This window comes from Mercenaria mercenaria, unplaced genomic scaffold, assembly GCF_021730395.1.
Source record: "Mercenaria mercenaria strain notata unplaced genomic scaffold, MADL_Memer_1 contig_1871, whole genome shotgun sequence".
NCBI lineage: Eukaryota > Metazoa > Mollusca > Bivalvia > Venerida > Veneridae > Mercenaria > Mercenaria mercenaria.
Genome location: NW_026459884.1, coordinates 14,323 through 40,213, shown reverse-complemented (window position 1 = coordinate 40,213; position 25,891 = coordinate 14,323). Strand labels below are relative to the sequence as shown.

Here is a 25,891-nt window from a genome sequence, read left to right as displayed (position 1 = left end):
ATCCTTCAAGGGGTTTAGGAGATACAGAGCGGACACGAAATGTTACGTACAGACGGATGGACGGAGACCATTCCTATAATCCCCACCACTCATGGCGGGGGATTAACAAAATGATTTGAAGGAATTGGTCACAAAGAAAATTTCTGTTAAATCATTTCCAAATCTTACCAGCAGATTCTGAGAAGAAGTCTTTTTTAAAGTGTTTTATATTGGATGCTATGGCAACCAGAATTCTGCATTCTTAGGCTAATGCATATTTTTTATACTTATTTCATGACCTCGATTGAATATAGATTTTTTTGTATTTGAAAAGAATTTTGTCAGTGTTTCATCTATTCTTTCAAAAAAAAATAAAATAAAAAAATAACGACAAATAATGTTTTACGGACTTGACGTGGGTCGGGGTGTACATTCGCCGATCACTCCTTGGATATCAATTACCGAACAACTGGTCGGTGAAAATCGACTACTATTGTCGGATACTGTCGAAGGTAATGCAAAGGTTCTGGTTAGTCAAACTAATATGACGCGATCGATAATTTTTTCATATGGGCAATATCTCCACTCGCGTCGAACTCTCGAAAACCAAAATAGTGGAGAAAATTTTAATCGCTGCCGGTGTAACATTAAATAATAACCCCGTTGAAAATAGACCCTATGGGTCTTTTTTCAACGTTGAGAATAGACCCCGTCAACATTTCAACATTGAAGTTTGATCAAAACGTCATTTTTTAACGTTGAGAATTGACCCCGCCAGCATTTCAACATTAAATTTTGATCAATGGGGTCAGTTTTCAACGGGGTCAATATTTAATGTTACGCCGGCGCTTTACATTCTATAGGAGTAAATACCGATTATGTCACGAAGTGGCCATAAATTCAAATAAAACTTACATGTCCCAAATGGGGATTCAAATCCTCATTGATTTATGTAAAAAGTATCAAATAATTTTCAAAATTAAGAATTGTCTGATGATTAACGTTTACCGCGTCTACACAGCATTATGCACAAGCGATAAAACATGACTGTGCACTGTAATTTATCCTCCATTATTTTTGTCCTTCGAAGTTTTGACGTTTAGATTGCCCCGTCACAAATACTAATAAGTCATTTTCGTTTACCAATAAGTCAATAATTTCTCATCAAGTCAATTTACGTCTTTGAACGATCCTAAAAACTTACATGAAGTGCTCATATGTCCTAAAAATTGTATAAATCATCCTTTACCAGTAGAAGATTATCGACCAGCTTCATTATAGGATTAAATTATTTTCTTCCAATGTTCAGGAATGTGTAAACAATTCTAAACAATCAAACTCGGTGATAAATTGTTTCGTGAATGAGGAGACTATATTTTGAAAGATATATAATTTCCAGATATATACAATAGGACTATGCAACGTTTTGTTGGTTCCTTTTTTTCACGAAAAGAGGGCCATAATGACCCTATGTCGCTCACATGAGTAAAGTTGCTTGCTTGAACAAATTTCTTTGCCAAAGCTTCAAACACTTGGTGAGTAATTCAAGATAACTATTATTCAAGATAACTACAGAAATTTGTCAAAATGTCGTTGCTGTAGCTTCAAAAACAATAAAGTAGGTCAGTAGGTCAGGGTTAGGAATATTAAAGATGAGTATTGAAATCTGTATCAAAAGTTATACACGTGGTCCAAATTTCTATGCTGTAACTTCAAAAACAAACAACTAGGTCAGAAGGTCAAGATTAAAACTATTCAAGAAGAGTATCGCCATCTGTATAAAAATTATACATGTGGTCCAAATTTCTTTGCTGTAACATCAAAAACAAGAAAGTAGGTCAGTAGGTAACGATTTCGACTATTCAAGATGAGAATTGAAATCTGTATCAAACATTATACACGTGGTACAAATCTCTTTGCTGTAGCTTCAAAAAAAGAAAATAGGCCAGTAAGTCAGTGTTAAGAATATTAAATATGAGTATTAAATCTGTATGAAAAGTTATGTGTTCCAAATTTCTATGCTGTACATTCAAAAACAAGAAAGTAGGTCAGTAGGTCACGATTAAGACTATTCAAGTTGAGTATTGAAATCTGTATTAAACATTATAATTGCGGTCCAAATTTCTTTGCTATTGATTCAAATGTAAAACAAAGGGACCACCCAGGCGTGGCCTATATTGATCCCAGAGTCATGATTTGAAAAATCTTTGTAGAGAACCACTAGAGTATGCCACATACCAAATATCTAAGCTCTGGGTCTTATGAGTTTGATGGGCGATGGACAGACACGGTCGGCGAGTGATCACAGGGTGCTCAGGTGAGCTAAAAATCAAGGGGAAAAGCTCTTCCCTGTAGTGATCTTTATTTGTATTAAGGTTCAAGAAGACCCCTTCAAGGGGTCAACTTTGTTTTGTGGAAATTTATGAATTTTACAACAAACTTTAGACAATAACTCTGCAGTTACTCAAGATACCCTAATGAAATAAACACATGCACTTCCGCCCTATATTGGTCTATATTTGTGTAAAATATCATGAACATATATCACTGGATTACTTTTTTATGTGGGAATCTATGAATTGCGCGTGCACCACCATCGTATAGCGATCTACATTTCTGTAAAGCGTCATGAATACCCGTAAAAAGATTACTATAATACAGTCAAAAATCCCTATTTTTTACCAAATCAAAGAGGAAAAAATGCTTTTGCTGGGTCAAGGTGGGTAATACAATATGCAAGCAAAGATCATTTACTAATTAACAATTATATGAGGTTAGGTGATTCTAGCTGAAATACTTCTTCTTGAATTTTAAGTATTTTCATTTTTTACCAAGTCAAGGGGAAAACTGCGCTTTTACTGGCTCAAGGTGGGTATTACGATATGTGAGTAAAGGTGCTAATTAATAATCAGGTTAGGTATGGTGATTCTAGCTAAAATATTATATCTATAAGCATTTTTATTACTTTTTTTTTCAAACAAATCAAGGGGAATCACTCTGATTTTACTTGGTCAAGGGGGATAGCACTATAAGTGGGGCAAATGTCATGTGCTAATTAACAATCATGTGAGGTTTGGTAATTCTAACTGAAATACTTTTTGAATTATACGCATTTTAATTTCAGACGGAAGGACGTACGAATTTTCGGACGGACCAAGCCAAAAACAATATCTCGGGTATAATAATGCATATATTGAATAAAGGCCAACACGACCCAAAGGGGCTTTAAGTTGATGAGTGCATTATTTAAAGACAGGGTTTACACATGCACTGACACCAGAAAAAATAACTGAATCCATATAACTGCGAATAATTAAGTTTCCACAACGAGTTATTATTATAATGATTTTTATCTCAGCACTAATTTTTCAAAGAAAGCTTTTTATCGAGTCAGAACCATAATTATCAGAACGAAAATGAATACTCACACTTATTTCTAACATAACAGTTCAGTTCAGAAATAAGCAGGTTATGGCCGATTTTGCTATTAAATGCACTGAAATACGTGAATGAATACAAAAGCGATAAACAAGGGTTTCATTGATGTATGAATGTCTCGTTTAAAACAATGAAATCGCTGGAATCATTAGATATTGGGATATTTTCGCCTTAACAGTATACGAGTACACATAGTGAATTCCTTTCAAACGCAATAATATATTACATACCTGTATCCCAACTGTTTGATACTGTTGTCGTTTCAAGTCCTGGAGGTAGAGTAGACACTACGACAACTGTACTTTCATTCTTTGCTGACGTATTAGGTGAAGAGGAAGGCAGTACTGATGTCGTCTTTGTAAACTGTTGTCTTGTGTGATTTGAAATGAACAGGCTAAAAAATGTGTAAACTTTAAAAGGTTATATCTCAAAACTTTTTATTGTAAAAAATCCGCAATTTATTGACTAGTGTAAATAAAAGAAACCAGAGGGCAAAGATGGCCCTAGGTCCTCACCAGAGTAACACACCATAACAGTGTAAACATGTTTGATCAAGTGACCCAGTCCCTGACACCACGTGGCCCAGTTTCAACTTCATCCGAGTTTTTAAGGAGATAAAACGTTCTGACCAAGTTTCATGAAGATTGGAGCAAAAATGTCGCCTCTAGAGTGTAAACAAGATTTTTATTCGATTGGCCTAGTGACCTAGTTTTTAAACAAACTGAGCCCAATTTTTAACCCATCCGAAATTTCATGGAGACAATAATTCTGACTAATTTTCATCAAGATTGGCCCAAAAATGTGGCCTGAGTGTAAACAAGCATTTTCTTTCATTTGACCTAGTGTCTTAGTTTTTAAACCAACATGACCCAGATAATAATCCGTCCATGATTTCATGAAAACAAACATTCTGACAAAGATTCGTGAAGATTGGAGCAATAAAGTGGCCTAAACATTCTGACCAATTCTCATGAGTTTCAAACTTAAGGATGACTACCCGTAATAGGCCTCAATTTCACCCAAAGCGTACATACAACTTGATAATGTAAGCTTTGAAAAAGTCAAACGATAGAAATAACGTGCATATTGACAAGTTATTTAGTGACAGAAGTTCTCAAAAATTCCCTTTACATTACCTCCCCTGAAAATTTTGGTTTTTCATGAGTTATCTCCACTGAAAACAAGAAAAAATGATTTTCTCCTTTTCCCTACGGGGAATTTTAGATTTCTTTTTGATATTTGTATCAGAATCATAAAATGCAGTTTTCTACCGCAAAATTTTCTCGAAACTCAAGCTCAGATTCTCATAATCAAAGAATATATATATTTCCCATAGGCATCAATGTTAACTTCAATACCGATTATCTCCCCAAAAAATGATAAAATTCGAAAACACTCTCGGTGATTTCAATTTTGAATGTCTTTGAAGTGACCAAATTTCATTTAAATATTACCATCCAGTTACAAGATATGAAATATGGCTATTACACCATGTTATCCTTAAAATGTGGTCTCTAGAGTGTTAAAAAGATTTTCCTTTCATCTGGCCTACAGATCTAGGTTCTGATCCCACATACCCCAGATTCGAACTTGGTCTAAAGATAATCAAGATAAATATTCTGACCATGTTTCATGAAGATATGATCATAAATGTGGACTCTGGAGTGTTAACAAGCTTTTCCTTTGATTTGACCGGGTGACCTCGTTTTTGTCCCCACACAACCCAGATTTGAACTTGACCCAGAGGTCACCAAGACAAATGTTTTGACTAATTCTCATGAGTTATAAACTTAAAATGTGGTCTCTAGAGTGTTAACAAGATTTTCCTTTGATCAGGCCTACTGACCCAGTTCCAAACTTGACCTAGAGATCATCAAGACAAATATTCTAACCATGTTTCATAAAGATTGGGTTACAACTGTGGTCACTAGAGTGTTAACAAGGCAAATGTTGACGGAGGGCGGACGACGCTAGACACTCGACGACGGACGCCGGGCAATGACAGGTCACAATAGCTCACCTTGAACACTTTGTGCTCTGGTGAGCTAAAAACAAATCAATCCAGTGAGTTTTATGACGTATTTGAATATAAAAGCATTTTGTAGGAAATCCCTTTACTTTGTTTGTGAGCTATAAATTGCTGGAATTTAGCTGTAATATACAACTTACTGAAGCAAAGAATATAACCCATCTACAAGCAAACACCTCTCTTTTAAAGAAAGACATTTTTTTCTAAGCGAATTAAATTTACATCTCCAGGGCAACAACCTCATTTTATCACTAAACTATTATGACCGCCGTCCGATAACATTCTGTTGCCACGTGATGACCAGTGCAGATTTCGATATATGTATGCTACTTGTAAACACATACTGAAACGCAGGAGAATAAAAGAAAACAGGATGCTGTTGAGAAAGGGCATCCTGTGAGGCAGAAAGATTAGGACTATCTATATTTGGCCTACTTGTGATCTATACTTGCGTAGGCTTACATTCGATTTGGTAGTTATCAGCCTATAACGAAAGAAATTTGTTTGAACTTTATTCTAGTTTTTCATTTATCATCACGAAAAGTATATGTCCAAACGACTTCTATAGTCTTATCACAAAATATTGAGACAATGTTAACACAGACCACACTCATTTGAAAAAGAAATAAATTTAGAATAAAGCCTTCCGAAAGCAATTTCTTGAACTTATTTACATTATCCGTGCAATATTTATTCAGGTTCAATCTAATCATCAAGATATTTGTTATTTTCAATAAATTCGATAACATTGGACCTTTGCAATGCTAAAATGTTTCCAAAAAGCTCATGCTAGATCCTCAAATAAAATAAATACCCCATCTGGTTTAAAAAGGTCCGATATTTTTTTTTAAAAAGCAACAGAAGAAACATCATTTTACACCAATTCCAATAGATTTATTCACTTTTCATTAATTTGCAATGAGTCTAGACAAAACCAGTTAGTGCTCCTAACATCGATTTCCCTCGCTCTTTAGAGACAGTCGGGTCTACAGTATTGCCTGTGGTACCGATCCACTTACATTCACATTTGCGAAAAAGGTAATTGGTTATAAGGTACTTTTCTCTTACCATCATTATTCATTTGGTCCCGTGCTATAGAATTATTCATGCGTTTTAGTTAGTCGTTGCAGATAATACGGGACAGGTCTTACAAGGTGTGCAACTTCGGACTAAAATTAGCCTCAAAATTTTGTGTCCGGAAGCCGAAATTTTACTTGTTTTTGTCATGAAATCCTATGAATTAACAGACTGGAAATGCCATACAATGAAGAGCAAAGTATATGTTAAAATTTTGCTCTACTCTCACCTGGCATTTTTCTCGAAATGATACAATTAATTTTCGTTCTCACAGAAAACAGCATTTTCATGGGATTTTCAAATTCATTATCACCAGCCATCATAATAGAGGCGGCTGAATTAGATACTCATCTAGTAATTGAGACACTGCCTTAGTTGTTTGGCATGCACCAGATAATCGGAAATGTTTAAATTCTAAATATATTTTCTGAACTTTGCCTAGGCTGTCATACGACTAAGATGCGGCTAGACCGCCCTTGTCTTTCTTTACAGGCAGATGAAATGTGATCAATAACTGTACAACGGTTACAAAAGTATTATCTGGGTGATTTAATTATGTCTCCCACCACACAGTGGTGTGGGAGACATATTGATTTACTCCAGTCTGTGTGTGTGTGTGTGTGTGTGTGTGTGTGTGTGTGTTTGTGTGTGTGTGTGTCTGTCACAAAGCTTGTCCGCATTCTAAGTCGAACATTTCTCATCCGATTTTCACCAAACTTGAATAAAATGTGTTTGACCATAAGACCTCGGCCAAGTTCGATAACTAGCCAAATCGGTCCAGGCGTGTTGGAGTTATGGCCCTTGAATTACCAAAAAATCGGTCTTTTTACTCTTGTCCGCACTCTAATTCGAATATTTCTCATCCAATCTTCACCAAACTTAAAAAATGTGTTTGGCCATGAGACCTCGGCCAAGTTCGATAACTAGCCAAATCGGTCCAGGCATTTTGGAGTTACGGCCCTTGAATTATCGAAAAATTGGCTTTTTTACTCTTGTCCGCACTCTAAGTCGAACATTTCTCATCCGATCTTCACCAAACTTGAACAAAATGTGTTTGACCATGAGACCTCGGCCAAGTTCGATAACTAGCCAAATCGGTCCAGGCATTTTAGAGTTACGGCCCTTGAATTACCGAAAAAATCCGTCTGTCTACTCTTGTCCGCTCTCTAAGTCGAACATTTCTCATCCGATCTTCACCAAACATGAACAAAATGTGTTTGGCCATAAGACCTTACCCAAGTTCGATAACTAGCCAAATCCGCCCAGGCACTTTTGATTTATGGCCCTTGAATTACTGATTGGATCCACTCATCCAGACCATCTAATTGGATCCACTCGTCTAGAGAAACTAACATTTTTCATAGGGGCAGTTGTGGGAGACATGCGCTTTTCTCAAAAGCATCTCTAGTTTTACTTTGATATATAGGTCTGGCAGGGCAATGATGTTTTATATGATAAGATAAAAAGATATTTCGAACTGGATGCTAGGTCGGAAGAAGCAGGCTGTATACTCTCCCGTCTGTGTTAGCAATTTGAAATGAGAAACTTTATTAACTTACGTTGTAGGGTTAGAAACACAGTCGTCAGAATCTTCCTTTTTATAAAATCCTTCCTTACAAAGTGCTGCGCATGTGTAATCTGCAAAAATACAAAAAAACGCTTTGTTGAAAATAAGTTGTATCGAAACTTTGCATTTGTTTCACCTTTCAACTTTTTAACAGGTTTAAATAAGCAGCAAAAATCATTTTTAAGTATGTACAGGATCGTATTTTTTCTACCGTTAAGATTTTTTTTCATACTCTGTGAGCTTGAAGAACAAAAGTTTCTAAGACAAATAAGAGAAGAAAAAGCACAGGCCACCGAAGTCGTTTTAATTTTATATGGCATTTTCTTCACCCACTGCTTAAGCATTCTGAAATTTTGTAAAATAGAAAAAAATAGCGGTACTTTATATGGTGTACTGCAGTTAATATCCTACCAATTATTGGGATTTCAGGTCTTACAGTTTGCTATGAATACATGTTTATATCAGTATTACATAAGCATAAATGTCACTAACAAATCTCTTTCATTTTTACATGCTGATATTTAAAAAATATGAATTTTGATTTACATGTATTTAGTTCTTTTTGTTGTAATTTATATTTCCTAGATAATATAAAGTGTTATGTTGAAAACTTTTTTATTTCAATTGTAGCTTACATTATATATATCAGTCAGAAAAAAATCTGAACCAAACCTGATCTACTTTAACAGATATTTGAAATTACCGACCCCTACACCATTGTTCATCTTGCATCAATTTTAGACAAATACCAGTCAAAAATAAGGATGAATTTTTTTTCGCAGCATGTAGAATCTGTTTGGTTAAATGGTACATAATTGTCCATATTTTAATTATTAAGCATTAATTTTTGGAAAAAAAAAATTGTTGGAAAGAAATATTCGAAGAAACATTTTTCTTCTTGAAAAAAACCCAACAAAAATAAGCTTGTACATCCTTAAATATAAGACTTTTTTAGTTTATAAATTTTGATATTTAAAAGAAACTGCTAAGCCGAAAAAGAAACATAATAATTTGTAAAACTGCAAAGTAGAGAAGTAGATAAAACCTGCGCAGTGCAAGTATGATCATCACAGTGAACAAGTGTGTGAAGTATTAATCAATTGCCACAAGTGGTTACTGTTATACCAGCTTACATACAAAATCTTAATCAAATCGGGAGGCCGACGCCGGCACCGACGCAAGGGCGAGCTCAATTGCACTACATATTCTTTAAATAGTCAAGCTCAAATGCAAAGTAGAGTTATGAAACCTGTGCGGTGCATGTTAGGTCATCAAAGTGAGCGAGTGTGTGAAGTTTCAATCTATTTCCTTTAGCGGGTACTGAGATTCCAGCTTGCGTACAAAAACTAAATTCAAAATTGCGAAAAAGGGCATAATTTTGTAAAACATAAAACAAAACAGAGTTATGGAACCTGTGCAATCTAAGTCATTTTATTACAGAATAAGAGTGTGAAGTTTCAATCCATTGCCACAAGTGGCTACTGTTAAACCAGCTTATATACAAGAAGCCGAGGCAAGGGCGAGTCCAATAGATCTACCTATTCTTCGAATACTCGAGCTAAAATGCAAAGAAGAGTTATGGAACACGTACACTGCATGTCAGATCACTAAAGCGAAAAAATGTGTGAAATTTCAAAGGGTACTGAGATACCAGCTTACACATAAAATCTTTAAAAAAATCGCGACGCGAACGCCGAAGTCGACGTACGGGTGAGTCCAAATAGCTAGATACATATTCTTGAAAAGTCGAGTTAATTATAGTACTGCAAACACAAAGGAGTCACGTCATCACACAGAAGACAAGTTTAACACTAAGGTCAGTGTGCTTTGAAGGTAACCATGCCCATATATCAGGAATAATAATAAAATAAAAATAATGTCTTTTTGTTGTCTTTGACGATATCGTTCATTAATAAATATCATAAACTTAATTGAAAATATTGTCATGAAGAATGTGATTTTATACTGACTTTATAATTTATTCTAACACGATCCGATTCATTTTCCTATTAAACAAAGAAGACTGTAAAAAGTGAATTATTATACGACAATTCACTGTTCTGACGTCACAATATTACGTCATAGCGTTAAACAGCATATAGCGGCGCGCTGGAAAAGAAACCAATTGAAAACGGCCAAATATTTAATAAATTCCTCAAGGATGTACTTTAAAGTCCTTGGTAACGTGTTAGAATCGAAATAATATATCTCATTTAGTGATTTGCTCTTGAATAAATCATTGTTTGTTGTTCAGATGCGTATTATTATATCACTCGGGCTACGCCCTCGTGATATAATTCTTCGCATCTGAACTCCAAACAATGAATTATTCAATGACAAATCACTGGATGAGATATATTATTTCTTAAGCTTTCGACTCAGCCAATACAGCAGTTCTCGGCAAATGACAAAATCACTAATTATTTGGACAGTAAATAAAAGTAATAAAGTATAATACTCTATCATTGGTTGTAGATGTAGACGGGAATTCTGGTCCGAGGGTTACTATTTTGGTTTTAACGAGACGTCGATGCTACAGCTTGTGGTAGATTAATGTACTTCGTTAGTTGTCAGTTTACAGTACGAGAGTGATCATGTATGTGGTACTAGATAGGTTTTGCTGGCATTTGTAAAATCACTTGAAGGTGTGCAAGAAAAGAAGCTGTTACAGAATTTATAAAATGTAGGAGAAAATAAATATTATTATTGATATAATTATGATTGTTCATCTTAAGAACAGTATAAAAGCTCAAAGCCCAAACAGTATTTTTATTGCCTACTTTACTGCCTTCGGAAATCAAATAACACAACACAGCACAAAATGAAGACAAGTTTATGTAAGGAGCTTAAATTATTTGACGACACTATATTTCTAATCTTTCTGACGAGGTGATCGTTCAATGGAATCCTAATGTTTCTTCAAACATGTTAGTACAGAATGAAATGATAAATAACATTACGGCTAATGTAATATTTACAATGTAACAGCAGTTATCTCTAACAAAAACAATACAACTGAAATTGTTGTTTCAACGGAAAGAAAACTTATGTTTGCTCTTAAGCTATAACGCTAGACACATGGAACAGTCTGTATTAGGCTTTATTCTCCGCGCCCACAGGCGCAAAATATTTTAATGGCTTTTTATCAGAGCAATGTATGTCGTAAATGACGACTGTGTCCATTCGATTTGCAAAATTTCAAATTTTCAGTTTTAATGTCTAGCCTTTCTAATAATAATGGCGTCAACTTTAAAACACAAACGAGAAAAATAAAATTTATAAGACAGGAAAGAAATCAAAGAGCAGAAAAGAAAGCATTTTTGTCATACATCACTTGGAAAATTCCTTTCCTTTTCGGTTTCATCGGATGAATGTGCCAGAAAGAAATACTTTTGATCCATACAATCTTAAACATGTGAATGTGCATTTCTAAAGCACACATTGATGGTTTACCAATATTGTTTTAAATGTACATGTGTATGCGCATCCAAATATTTTGCTCAGTGTGTTGCAATAATTACCGTTTGCCTAATTTGCATAATAATATTGGCAGCAGCTGCACTAATGTTTCGCGCAAATAACCAATCTGTAATCGCACAGCGCAAATAACCAATTTGTAATTTTTATCATCAGATAAAATGGCCAAGACCACGAAGGATTCAAATCGGCCCAAGAAAATTACGAATTCTAAAATTTAACACTTTTTGATAAAATCCATATTTTCTATAAGTTCAACTTTTGATCTCTTTGTTGCTAGATATTCTGATGAAATCTTTTGAGTTTTTGTATGAAAATTGCGAGGGGTAATTTGGTACTGAACGGCTTTTTTAGATATTTTCACCAGGTTTCGCCATATCTCAACGGAAATTTCGAGTAGAGCACATGCCTCGACCACAAAATTGCAAGAATGTTTTAAATAACAATTATATTTCGTCCGTATGGTAATATTTTTGAGGTCGAGGCCTGTGCTCTTGGTGAAAATTGAACTTTCCCGTTGCCTATTTTTACACGAAACGTGTCTGAATTCATTTGTAGTTCAAGCGTTACGTAGACATATCCCGACAATTTACGTGAGAATCTTCTAAAAGTTAAAGGGCTTAGATCTACTAATATTGTCAACTTCAAGGTATTATCTATCATTGTGCCTATCCTAAATGGAAATAAAATCTACTTTAAATTTAGACATTAAAATGATAATTGATCGACTTGCCACTTCAGAAAATTAGTACTCATGGTCACATGTTTTCGCGACTAAGCATATTGTCATACGGCTGACATGTAATTAAAAGCAAGGAAAATGTGAATAACGGTTTTGTCCGTTGTATTTTAAGAATTCATGCGCAAACTACAAATAAAATGGATAAGACTATACGTGTTTTGTACAACGACATGACGTTAAAAGTGTGTTTAGGCAGGCGTGATAAAAGGCCCGGAAAACGCGACAAACGTGCAAAAAAGGTAATTACAGTAATGAAATATGCATAAGGACATATTTATGCTTGATTTACATGATTTTCAAAGATTTTTGAAGTTAGGCCGATTTTGACTATTTCTGAATTTACCCCTTTCATTTTTAATGATACAAATGACAAATATCAGACATGCTTGAAGGTGTGATTTGTTCGAATCGTTCTGTTTTAAGTGCACAGTTCTTTAAAAAAATAAAAAAAGGTAATCCATATATTTATGCAGTTATTTGAAGAAGATATTACGTCCTTGGTACTTTACGTACTATTTCTTTAAAAGTCGTTTTTTTAGAGTTACTTATCGTCATCCCATGTGTATTTTCTAAACGCTTATTATTCTTAACTTTTTGATGTTTTTATAGTTTAACATTTGATATTTACATTCGCCCTATTCTTTTCCATTGAAAATTATGACGTTCATTTCGTATGGACAGCAAAAGCTAAGGCGAGAAATTTACGTCATCGCTGCTTAGTAATAACCGACCGCTGTTTTGACGACGTCCGCGTATAGTCAGGTAGAACGTTCCTTTGGTGACGTCGCAGTTATTCCTTGTGTTGAACAGAACGACCGGGAAGCTGATTTTAATGTTAAATGTCACAAAATATGTGCAATTTATAATATTACCTTGTTTAGAAATGGAAAGGAAATAATGTAAATGTAAGAAATGAAACTATTTCGGTGTTCATGCGAAATGAACTACAGAAAAGGATCAGCAAATTAAACATGAGCGCAATTCATGGATTTGCAGATCCTATTCTGTCGTTCATTTCGCATGAACACCGAAAAAAATCATTTCATTCCTTAAAAAACTGAAATTGTAACTTTCACAAATATGAATAAAATATCAAATCCTGACATGTATTCTAAATTTTTGTCATGTGATTTCGTTAACTTTACCAAGGACGTTATTTACGTCTTTAATTTTTCTTTTATGTGGCATTATTGTTCAAGGTTTAATTTTGCCAATAGGTAATCTAAATAGCCACATTGAATTTTCCTTTCAAACTGCGGGTTTCACGCCTCTTTGTCCAACATTCATAAAACCCTATCAGACTGTCTGGTTGCCTAGGGTCTACAACAAAGACACCAGCATCGTTACCTAATCTATGTATATTTAGCGCGGAGTTTCCTGTAGCAACTTTAGTTTATACTAATTTGTTTTAGCTCGATTGTGATGAAAGCTTCAAGCTTATTGGAACCACTCTCGAGTCTGCTTCCTGGAAAAACCAGTACTGGTGTCATATGAGAAGTCATGGTCGTGACCCCAGTGAGGCTCGAACCCACGACTCCTGGGTTGAGCGACCGACACCTTATCCGCTAGACCACCGCTCCCCTTTTAACAACTTTTAGCAACTTTCGTACTTGTACTCTATATAATTCTGTATTTTGTGTTCTCATAATATGATTTTGACATGGAACTAAAATACTTTAAGCAGATAATCGTGACACGTAATACTAATCCTTTTATCTAAAAATGTTATGTTTGTTTAAAACTTAAAACAATTAACAATTTAATTTAATCTTTTATAATTAAAATTTACACACTGAACACAATTAGGACTTATTGACACAGAAAGAAAACTATAGTCCCAAACGCCAATTTTTAAACCAGAACATGATTCAGAATTATTAGGCTTATTAACGAATTGGCTAAAGTTTTGTTATGTGTTATAATAAAGTTAAACTAGAGCTATCACTAAAGGTGATGAATGTACCACACCCCCCCCCCCCCCCCCCCCCCCCCCCCCCCCGCATGCACTGACACAGTACATTGCAATTTGACGCACACAAGATTGCATAATTATGAGGACTGTATGTATATAGACTGTATGTATATAGTATAGAACAAAAAACAAAGTCCCATAACTATGCAGAATATTTATCTAAAAGAATGTAACATGACCATGCACAACTAGGGTTGGTACTGATCACTTGTGTGAAGTTTCATTAAATTGTGTGCAAGGGTTTGGTAGATTAGGCACGCACAATATTGCATATGCAGACTGTATGTACATAGTATGTTAACAAGAAACAAAGTCCCATAACTCTGCAATTTTTGTTGCTGAAAGAACCTAACATGCCCCATGCACAACTACTGTTGTTACTGATCACTTGTTTGAAGTTTCATTAAATTGTGTCAAGAGGATGAGGAGAGATGGTGCGCACAAGATTGTGTCTATGTATATAGTATAGTAACAAAAAAACAAAGTCCCATAACTCTGTAAATTTTTTTCTGAAAGAACCTAACATGCCCCATGCACAACTACTGTTGTTACTGATCACTTGTGTGAAGTTTCATTAAATTGTGTCAAGGGGATGAGGAGAGATGGTGCGCACAAGATTGTGTCTATGTATATAGTATAGTAACAAAAAAACAAAGTCCCATAACTCTGCAATTTTTTTTTCTAAAAGAACCTAACATGCCCCATGCACAACTACTGTTGGTACTGATCACTTGTGTGAAGTTTCATTAAATTCTGTCAAGGGGATAAGGAGAGATGATGCGCACAAGATTGCGTCTACGGACAGACGGACAGACGGCCAGACGGACGGACAGACAGACGGACAGACAGACAGACAGACAACCTGAAACCAGTATACGCCCCCCCTTACAACTTTGTTGTCGGGGGGTACAAAAATAAAAACAACAAATAAAAGACATTTAAGTTTCTCTATTAAGAACCATGCCAAAGAATATTCATACCGAAAATCGTTTTCCATTAAACTGTAAAATAACTGCAATTTTAACAAAAGAGGAACAAAATATTCATCTACGAGATGACCCGCAAAATTTTCTTTTCAAAGGTTTTCAACTACATGTTACATCATAGGTAACATTTATATAAAAGAAAAAAACTTAGGTAAGATGATGGATTACTGATAAAAGTAAAACTTAACTGAGCAGAAGGATTTATTGCGAGCAGCACCAAATATATTGAACAGCAAAAGAAACTACAGCTAGTTTAACTGGGTCAACAGTATTGTTGTACTTATAAAATAGACTTGCCCGGTTAATAGGTTGCTCAGAGCTACAAATATGTACTATATTTTGCCATCGATATATCCCTATAAAATGCTTCTCCCCCTTCCGTTTGGATCCGTCCATGTTTACAAACACGTTTGTTTATTTTATGGACTGTGTCCAGTTTTATAACTGGGGTAATTTTTATTTAAAAACTTTAATTTATAAATCCTTTGTGTTTTTCATATTACATTACACTTGAAGAACTTCACGTGTACAATTAAAAAAATCAATCAACCGTGAAGTCAGTAGTCCCACAATAGTCGTTTTGCACGAAATTCTCGCGCGCCTGTAATTAACAATTTTCTTTGTGAAATTTTATTGTCATTGGAAATATTGATAATTGGCTAACTCGAAAAACAACATAAAGTTTTAAAAATATTGTTGGTTGTACCGCACGACTGAATCAAATTAAGCGCGAGCGCCAAATTGAGATATTACAATGCAACTGACGCGCAGAAGATATAGCCTTTCAAAAGGCTATTGTCAGAATACTGACTTCACGGTTGATTGAATTTTAAAAAATTATCACGTGAAGATCTTCAAGTGTAATTTTGGTATGAAGAAACAATTCAAATTTGAAAAATTAATTTTTAATTTCAAAATATACTAGATATACATCTGGATAGTTTCTTGTGTTGTTCAGTATACAATATAATGTAATCAGAGGTGCAGAAGCGCAGTGAAGGTTAGCAGGCCGAGTTCCCATGTTAGCGACATTAATATGATTGCGGATTGCATCTTATATCCCCACCGGTGTTTTGTACTGGCAATCGTCATAACCTTGGTAAATATGACATTGCCGTTGGCTAGATTTAATATATTATATTGCCCCTTTGGACAGGTAAAAAAGAAAACAACATAATATTAACGTAAAATAAAACATACTTTGCAATAGCTGCTGTCCAGGCATACATTTTGGTGGGTCGTTTCCACATTCGTAGTCGATAAAACTACATCCGTCTGATGGGTGATCATCAGGATGAGAGTAGGGATAATATCCATTTTTCACATCGCATCTACAGAATCGTTCACTGGTTTCATCTGATTGTTTCCCGCACTCAACTTTGTGAGTGGCAGGTGTACAGATGTTTATTTTCTTACGTGGACATTCTGAGTATTTGGCCGATGAGGTATAAGCAAAGCTATTGTAGCGGTTACTGTTGTAGCACTTTTCGCAATAAACCCTTGGTGTATCCGACCTTACCTGGTCTTTTACGAAATCTAGGATTGGTTCTTCACCTTATAAAAAACACATTATATAAGAAAGCGAAGTTTAAATAAAGTAATTCATATTGTGGTTAATGAATGTTTGGCATTCAACATCTCAACTGAAATGAAAAATATTTCCAGCCACTCCGATTAGTTTGAATGAATACAGTTGCAACTCAAGATGCACCATAAAACAAATGTATTATACATAGGTATATCTATAAAATAGTAGGACTTTCAATTAATACGTCTTAATTGCTTGATATTTTAACAGAAGATATACACAATAATAGTGTGCCTAACCACTGTCTAAAGGCATATCATATGATTTACCAAATAAAGGCTATACCTTTTTCACAGAACTTTTCTTTAGCGCAGCCTTCCACAAATATTTCCTCTTTACAATCGTAATCATCTTGTTCACAGTTTAACTTGGGTGAGTCATAGTCTTTACAACAATGGTATTTCGTGCCACCAGTGCAGTTTTTGCAAGATGCACGGTTTTTCCATTGAGAACTATCAAATGGCGGACAATATTGAAGTGGTGATAGGTTTTCACATTCAATAACATCAATGGCAGTCACATGTTGATTTTCTATTAGTAATATCTGAAACAAGAAGTGTACTTTCTTCACGATATCTTATTTTAACGTGTTAACAATTAAACTTCACTCACAAACGTGTTTAGGTTTCAAAAAATAAATAATTAGAAAATTGAGTACGGGAACACTTTTTACGGCTGCACTCGGAAGTTATAAGGTTATTTAACAAGGTGAATATTTGACAGAAAATATATTGACGTACGGACAGACGACGGGCATCACATATACCCAATAGACAATCCTGGTCTTATGGCCCAAGTTGAGCAAAGTTCCTATCAAGACTTAATAACAATACACTGCCGGCTTTAAATGGAAGTTTTCAATACAGGCAACTATTTCTTTTCTTACAAATATATTCCGTATTTTTAAATCCTACAATTGTGAGTACAAATAACAGTTTATTCATAACTTACCAATAGAAGAAACGTTAAGATATCCTTCATTAAGACACTCCTTGCTCTGGGCATTATACACACACACACACAATTGTTGATATCGGAAGTAGAATAACTGTTTTACAAGAATTTCTAAGTTATCGTAATCCTTTCAATAACGTTTTGAGGACTAACTTTTAATCTTGCACTGATCGGTTATATCTTTTGCCACCTTTATCCTTGTTCTAGCAACCACTTACAAATTTTAACGTCCGTGCTTTTTATACGTTGATTTCGCTGGGCTTGACGTTTTTCTTTCGCTAACAGAAGGTCAAACTGTTAAGGATAAAATATTATATAACATGAATAAAACGATAATATGCTATGCACAATATATATTTTCACTGCATCCGATACATTCCCTTTAAGTAAAACGAAACGGGATAAATAATGAATTTCTAAACAAGTAGGATAATTCAAACAACATGTATATTTAACATATAAGTTACGTATAGCTAATTCTCGTCACTATGATCATCATCTTTATCACAGTTTTAGAATGAAATATACTTTACCTATATTCACAGTTTATTAGAAACAATGCATTAAATGGTCTGATGAATTATAAAGAAAAAAAGGAAAGCCAAACTTGCATATGAAGATTCAGTTGGGATACCTGTTTATCTGTAAATATATATACTTTCATGATGCCAGGTTATCAGTAAGTATACATTTTCAGGAATATTCAGTTGGTTTGGGTGTCTCCCGTTTGCTTGTCTCTGGTGTCCTTAAAAGGAAAAGTAAAGCAAACATATATTTAAGTAGATGTTGTAGATGCATTTAACTTTGTAGTTCGCAGGAAGTAAAACATGGTTTGAGTCATTGATTGTTGATTTAGTTGCATTGTTGCTGCCAACGATGATAGTATTCCTTTCACAACTGTAAATGAATAAGTAGATTTCTACGAGTTATGCATTTATTTTTTGTTCAAATTATTATTCGTAGGCAGATTTGGCGACATAGCGTTTGTTGAATTGTAATCCTGTGGATGTTTTCCTATGGTTTGAAAAGTTATGTCTCCTAGAAAGCTTATGTGATACATTTTAAGTATTCCATTAGTAACATTTTTTCGGCCATCAGTGTGGCAGCCATCTTGATTTTCAAAATGACTGCTATAGTTCAGTAAGTATTCCCTTATATATTCAATCTAGCCTTCAAATAAACGAAAATCGTCTTTTTCATACATCTAATTCTTCTTAATATGCGGTCATTCTTCAAAAGAAATAGTATATTTATCCAAATATTCAACAGACATTCAACGCCACTGGTCATCTTTTGTAGTCATACGAGTACTTCATTTATTTTGATCCAGTTATTTTTGAACATTTTCTACATTTTAAATGGATGTGTTAGGCATACCAACTGAATACCCAATTATATGTAAATAATTTTCTACATGTATTAAAATGTAGAAACCATTAATGCAAGAATAGCAAGCGAAATATCTTTCTATGTAGAACCTTACATATTTTTTTAATTTTCATAATAAACTCATTGAATAACACATTACATTACTCAGAAATGTAAAAGTTTTATTCAGTAATGTTTTATTTTCGAAAATCTAACTGGTCATCTAGTACAGTTAAAAAAGTCCTTCCGTAACCAATTTGTGAAGGGTGTTGGTATTTTAAATCACTTGACCATTGTCTCTGGGGGTTCGGGCCCTGCTTTGTCATCATGTGAGTTATCCAGCCTGTTTGCGGAAGGTCAGCGGTTCTACCAGGTGCCCACCCATGCACAACACAAAATAATGCCCAGAACAGCACATGAGTTTTCCTCAACAAAAGTTGCCATATATCATGCACTGTGTCAATATGATGTAAAACGTAACATATACGTACAACATGGAGTCTTCAAGAAGTGGGTTATGAAGTTTTGTTTTGTTATAGAGTTTATGTCCCACCAAAACAATTTAGGAATGGCAATTTTTCAACTTTAAAGGGTAAAGGAAGGACTATGCGCCTGCCATTATAGGCATGGACAGATGCCTGGGTAGAACCCATTCTCTTTGGTAAACCATTTGTATTGCTAACTCGCCTGAAAGATTTTTATATCACTTGAAGGGTTTCAACCTCACAGTGGCGATGGCAAAGTGATTTGAAAGTCAGCGTCCAGTTTTAAATGGTAAAAGAAGGCCTTTTAGCCACTGACACTCATGCATTGCTTTGGTATTGCCACCATTTAATAGAAGTATAACACCACAAAATGAACATTTCAGAATAATAACAACAGTGTACCTGGTATCTTAAAAATTACTTCTCGTTTTTACCAATTTATTTTATTCAAGCTAGAAGTTTTAAAATAAAGCATTGCATATCTTTACTGTAGCTGACTTATTTAGCTCCAAAATGAAGATAATAGCTGCAGTGTAAATGTTCATTTTAAAGTATCTGGATATATCTCTCTCACATCTTGTAATTATGTCTCCCCCAGGAGACATATTGTTTTTGCCCTGTCCGCCCGTCCGTCCTTCCGTCCGTCCGTCCGTCCGTACGTCACACTTCATTTCCGAGCAATAACTGGAGAACCATTTGACCTAGAACCTTCAAACTTCATAGGGTTGTAGGGCTTCTGGAGTAGACGATCCCTATTGTTTTTGGGGTCACTCCGTCAAAGGTCAAGGTCACAGGGGCCTGAACATTGAAAACCATTTCCGATCAATAACTAGAGAACCACTTGACCCAGAATGTTGAAACTTCATAGGATGATTGGTCATGAAGAGTAGACGATCCCTATTGATTTTGGGGTCACTCCGTCAAAGGTCAAGGTCACAGGGGCCTGAACATTGAAAACCATTTCCGATCAATAACTAGAGAACCACTTGACCCAGAATGTTGAAACTTCATAAGATGATTGGTCATGAAGAGTAGATGACATCTATTGATTTTGGGGTCACTCTGTTAAAGGTCAAGGTCACAGGGGCCTGAAAATTGAAAACCATTTCCGATCAATAACTAGAGAACCACTTGACCCAGAATGTTGAAACTTCATAGGATGATTGGTCATGAAGAGTAGACGATCTCTATTGATTTTGGGGTCACTCTGTCAAAGGTCAAGGTCACAGGGGCCTGAACATTGAAAACCATTTCCGATCAATAACTAGAGAACCACTTGTCCCAGAATGTTGAAACTTCATAGGATGATTGGTCATGAAAAGTAAATGAGCCCTATTGATTTTGGGATCACTCATTCAAAGGTCAAGGTCAGAGGGGCCTGAACATTGAAAACCATTTCCGATCAATAACTAGAGAACCACTTGACCCAGAATGTTGAAACTTCATAGGATGATTGGTCATAAAGAGTAGATGATCCCTATTGATTTTGGGGTCACTCCATCAAAGGTCAAGGTCACAGGGGCCTAAACATTGAAAACCATTTCCGGTCAGTAACTTGAGAACCACTTGAACCAGAATGTTGAAACTTAATAGAATGATTGATCATGCAGAGTAGATGACCCCTAACGATTTTGGGGTCACTCTGTCAAAGGTCAAGGTCAAAGGGGCCTGAACATTGAAAACCATTTCCGGTCAGTAACTTGAGAACCACTTGACCCAGAATGATGAAACTTCATAGGATGATTGGTCATGCAGAGTAGATGACCCCTAACGATTTTAGGGTCACTCAGTTAAAGGTCAAGGCCATAGGGGCCTGAACATTGAAAACCATTTCCAATCAATAACTTGAGAACCTCTCGACCCAGAATGTTGAAACTTCATAGGATGATTGTTCATGCAGAGTAAATGATCTTTATTGTTTTTTGGGTCACTCCGTTAAAGGTCAAGGTCACAGGGGCCTGAACATTGAAAACCATTTCCGATCAATAACTTGAGAACCACTTGAACCAGAATGTTGAAACTTCATAGGATGATTGAACATGCAGAGTAGATGACCCCTATTGATTTTGGGGTCAGTCTATTAAAGGTCAAGGTCACAGTGGCCTGTTCATGTAAAATCATTTTTTGGAAATAACTTGATAACCACTTGACCTAGAATGTTGAAACTTAATAGGATGATTGGACATGCAGAGTAGATGACCCCTATTTATTTTGAGGTCACTTGATCAAAGGTCAAGGTCACAGGAGCCTGAACAGTGACTTGAGAACCACTAGGCCAAGAGTGTTGAAATTTAGCGGGATGACTGGACATGCCAAGTAGATGATCCCTATTGCAGCTAACCATCAGTGTCTCTTTGACTTTCGCTCCTGACCCCTATTGACTTCTTGCCTATAGGACTTTGCATTGGGGGAGACATGCGCTTTTTTACAAAAGCATTTTCTAGTTATCTCCCTTTTTATCAAACCATAAAGATAAATACTGATAATAACACACACAGTTTACATTTATAGTATCCTACTTTAAAAGAGAAAACAGGGGAAAACCTTGTTAAGGATGAGGTTGATTTCTCAGCCTTGGTTAAAGTCATCTATTCTTGGGAAACTTCTTTTCTTGTTCTGTTTGTTGCATAAGTAAACGCCTTGGTTGAAAATGTATCTAGAAAAGAGTATTTCAAAAACGTCAACCGGAGAAAAGCTTTTGACGCAGCAATTACAATAAACTTGTAGAAAGTGTTCTTGCACGGCAGTGCATTTTCCGATTTTCGAAAAAAAAACTTCTGTTAATAAAAAATGTTAGCACTAAAACCAATGATAGCTGCACCACTAAATGTCAACAGCTCAAATTTTTGCTAGGGTTTAGTAACCGTGCACTAGTATAATATAAAAGTATATAATAACTTTATTTCACTCCCACGACGTCAGACACATGTGATAAAATACTAATCAGTACAGGCAATCTAATGTCCCCTTCATTGCTGTTAGCAACCAACTTTACTAAATCAATAATCGCAAATAATCAAAAACAGTTGTCTTGAAATGTATGTCAATTTCAAAAAGGGAAAGCAACTCATATGATTGTGTTTAGTAAAGCTAAAAGCAACCCTTGGTTGCCGCTGATGATAATGACATAAATGGATTTCGCAGTGTCAAGTATACATTGCCCGTATTTTATGTATTCTGTATGTTTATGTTATGTATGTAACGTATTTAATTGTCCTCAGTAGTCGTATTATTGTAATTCGTCCGTAATCGTCTTCCGTAGACTAGTTGTTGTATTTAGTCATGTGTTGGCTTTATTCTTAATCCAAAACACCTCATATAAACCATATCTAATAGTCCAGTCTTTACCCACATCACCTATTTATAATTCACTAACTATAATAAATATTTTTTTCTGTATCCCGGCCAATTCGTACATCGCATGCGCACTTGGATTTTGTCTGCTCATCCGAGTTCGGGATAACGGGACTGGAAACAGTATACAAGTAGTAAGGCTAAATACGTATTCGGCGTAACATCTGAATTCCAGATGCAATATCTCAAAAATGTGCTCTGATATTTTGAGCATTTTTCCCTGTTTTTCATTTCCTTGCATACTAATTTTTCACAACAAATGTATTTTATAGGTAGATACAATTATTTATGCCATTGTTGTACATTTGGGCGAATGTGTCCCATTTTGAATTATGTTAATGTATGCACTACGGTAAAAGCCAACCAGGGAGTCCCTTTTATCACGTGATACCGTTCGTTTAACCAATCGGGAAACGGCATCTTCCTTCTTCGGTAAAATTTCCAGAGGGAAAAGCACTCTTCTTTCTTCTAAGTTTATTTTGGTTAATTTCTGGTTTTATCTTGAGTGAATCGATTGTATTTTTATGGTAATCTAGTACACACCTTATTTGTTTACATTTACACTCATAGCAGTACGGATGGGATATACGTATAAAGTTTGATGGGTTTTTTTTCTTTCTTTTTTGTACACGGCGTTGGACTGTAAACCATGACGTACTTCTTTGTTAAATAATTAAAAATGGCGGTTACCATCCAGCTTTTCGGACATTCTTTTGTGACTCGTTTGAAACATTTTATTAGGAGCCAGCCACAGCTACATCTAATATCGTCGTCACCATTTGTTCAATATTCTGGTTATCCTGGAGCTAATGTCGAAACACTACGGAATAATTTGTCGGACATAACCGATTTTTCTCCGGACATAGTGGTTCTCGTGATTGGAACAAACGATTTATATCGACCAAAAGCGGACCCTTACACTGTTACTTCATCAATTTTGGATCTTGCCGACAGGTTGATATTTCTTGAACACGTGAAAAGAGTGGTATTCTGCCAGATCTTACATCGACAACCGTCTGAAACAGGCCGCTACCAAGTTGACACTTAATTCCTGGTTCACTCACCAGGTTGATGACACAAATTATCTGTTATCAGCACGGATTCAAGAACTTCCGCATACTTGGGTTACTTTTTGGCGTCTCAATGGATTTTGGTCGCAAGAAGCCCAGTCCACTGCCTTCTCGATCAGCACCTGTCAGAAAGGGGGTGGGGGGCAACGGAAATTATATTCCAACATCCATGCGTCAGTGGTTAACACATTAAACAGAGGGCTACAGACTTAGAACAAGATACGTAGCTTAAGTATATCTTTCCATGCTTATTATAATTCCTTTAGATTTGAAAAGAGTATACCAATATTGTTCAGCAGATTCATGGTTTACTTTTGACCAAATTTTATTCTATATAACCTACTGCTTTGATAATGTTTTCACTATAGCTTACAAGGCAGACCAAACAGAGCCTATGAGTCCGTCTTTACGATGTGTGTCTTGTTGTCAATAATATACAAAACATAAGACAATTTATAACAGACTGTAAGGGTTGAGTGGTTTACTTATTTTCTGAATTTATCAGGAATCTGTCCATGCAGGCTAACAAAGTTAATGATTAATAGGTGTAACAGATTGCCGTGCTATTTAAACGATACAGTATAACATTTCAAGATTACATCTTTGTTTGTTTTATCTTGTTATGGTGACATGAGTAGCAAATCAAACTGTGTACATTGTACCTTCTGTAGTGGCTGCGGTTCACTGACCCGTGACTGATGTTCAGTAACCTACGACACACGCCAAAGCAGGGAAAAGGGCAGTGAGGACGCTATACATACATAGAGTATTAAAATACATTCAGTATTTCAACCTACGGCTAACTACGTAGTTCAGCTAGAAGAAAAGCACTTCCAATAGGTAAGTAAACCATTACTTATTGGTACATGTATTTTATTAATGGGAAAACACTATAATGGTGGCAGCTGTTTAAAGATATCGCTGCAAACGCTACCGAATTTCAACAAGAGCGGGAGGGGTAACGATTGAAACTAATCGTTATCTACCAGAAACAGAATAAGACCGTAAGCAAGGTCTAAGATATCAACTTACAGCCTTATTTGGTATCTACCTACAGTCTTCTTTAGAACAACAGAGAGCACACGGCCTATCCGAGAAAATAAAATATTTCACTGAACCTAGTGGAAATATTTGATGTACCACACATTTGGAAGTGATAAACAACAATATATAAATTAAGAGAATAAATTCAATTTCTTAATTATTCTGTAGGTTGCAGATAAACACTCTTTTACATCAACAGTTGTCATTTGTCAGAGCTCCTGTCTTTTGTGTGGTGGGGAAGGAGTGTAGTGGGTCTGGTCTGTCTATTAAAATCAACAAACAGTTTACAGTTTTTGGTAAGTAGCTATAGATATATTCTTTATCAACTATTGCCCGTACAACCTTTCCAGAGGAAGTCTTGAACAATATTGACTTCTCTCCAATCTGACTAAAGTACTTGATCTTCTAAACGAAGATATGAGAACGACCCATTCACATTCGTCTTCCGTATATTTTGGATTTCCAGTATTGCTATTTTTATTTTATCCAATCAAACGACTTGTTCGAATGTCAAAGAGTAAGAAAATGTGCAGTCATTCCAGGGCTCGAACCCGGGACCCCTCGCTTACGAAGCAAGTAGCCTACAGACTGAGCTAGCCGGCTATCTGATACATTACGACATAAGAATTGTAAATATCAAAAGTCAAGGCTACATGTAGATTTGCAGGATGTTGTAAGTTAAGCTCTGATTGGCTAGCGAAAGGGTCGTCAGAACGAGGCTATGAATAGGTCGTTCTCAGATCCTATTCATAGCGTTATAG

At 35.5% G+C, this 25,891-nt stretch overlaps 1 protein-coding gene across 1 annotated transcript in view; it reads right to left on the bottom strand.

The window, feature by feature from the left end:
• The window catches only part of LOC128551964 (uncharacterized), a 65,521-nt gene that overhangs the window by 27,768 nt on the left and 11,862 nt on the right, over nucleotides 1-25,891 (bottom strand). Inside the window, exons 3-8 of the mRNA XM_053532935.1 lie at nucleotides 18,444-18,554; nucleotides 17,807-18,103; nucleotides 17,141-17,399; nucleotides 16,468-16,821; nucleotides 8,083-8,161; nucleotides 3,648-3,811 (exon numbers count right to left, since the gene is read on the bottom strand). Coding sequence (XP_053388910.1) covers nucleotides 3,648-3,811; nucleotides 8,083-8,161; nucleotides 16,468-16,821; nucleotides 17,141-17,399; nucleotides 17,807-17,860 — 910 coding nt within the window. The 5' untranslated portion in view covers nucleotides 17,861-18,103; nucleotides 18,444-18,554. The remainder of the gene's footprint in view (nucleotides 1-3,647; nucleotides 3,812-8,082; nucleotides 8,162-16,467; nucleotides 16,822-17,140; nucleotides 17,400-17,806; nucleotides 18,104-18,443; nucleotides 18,555-25,891) is intronic.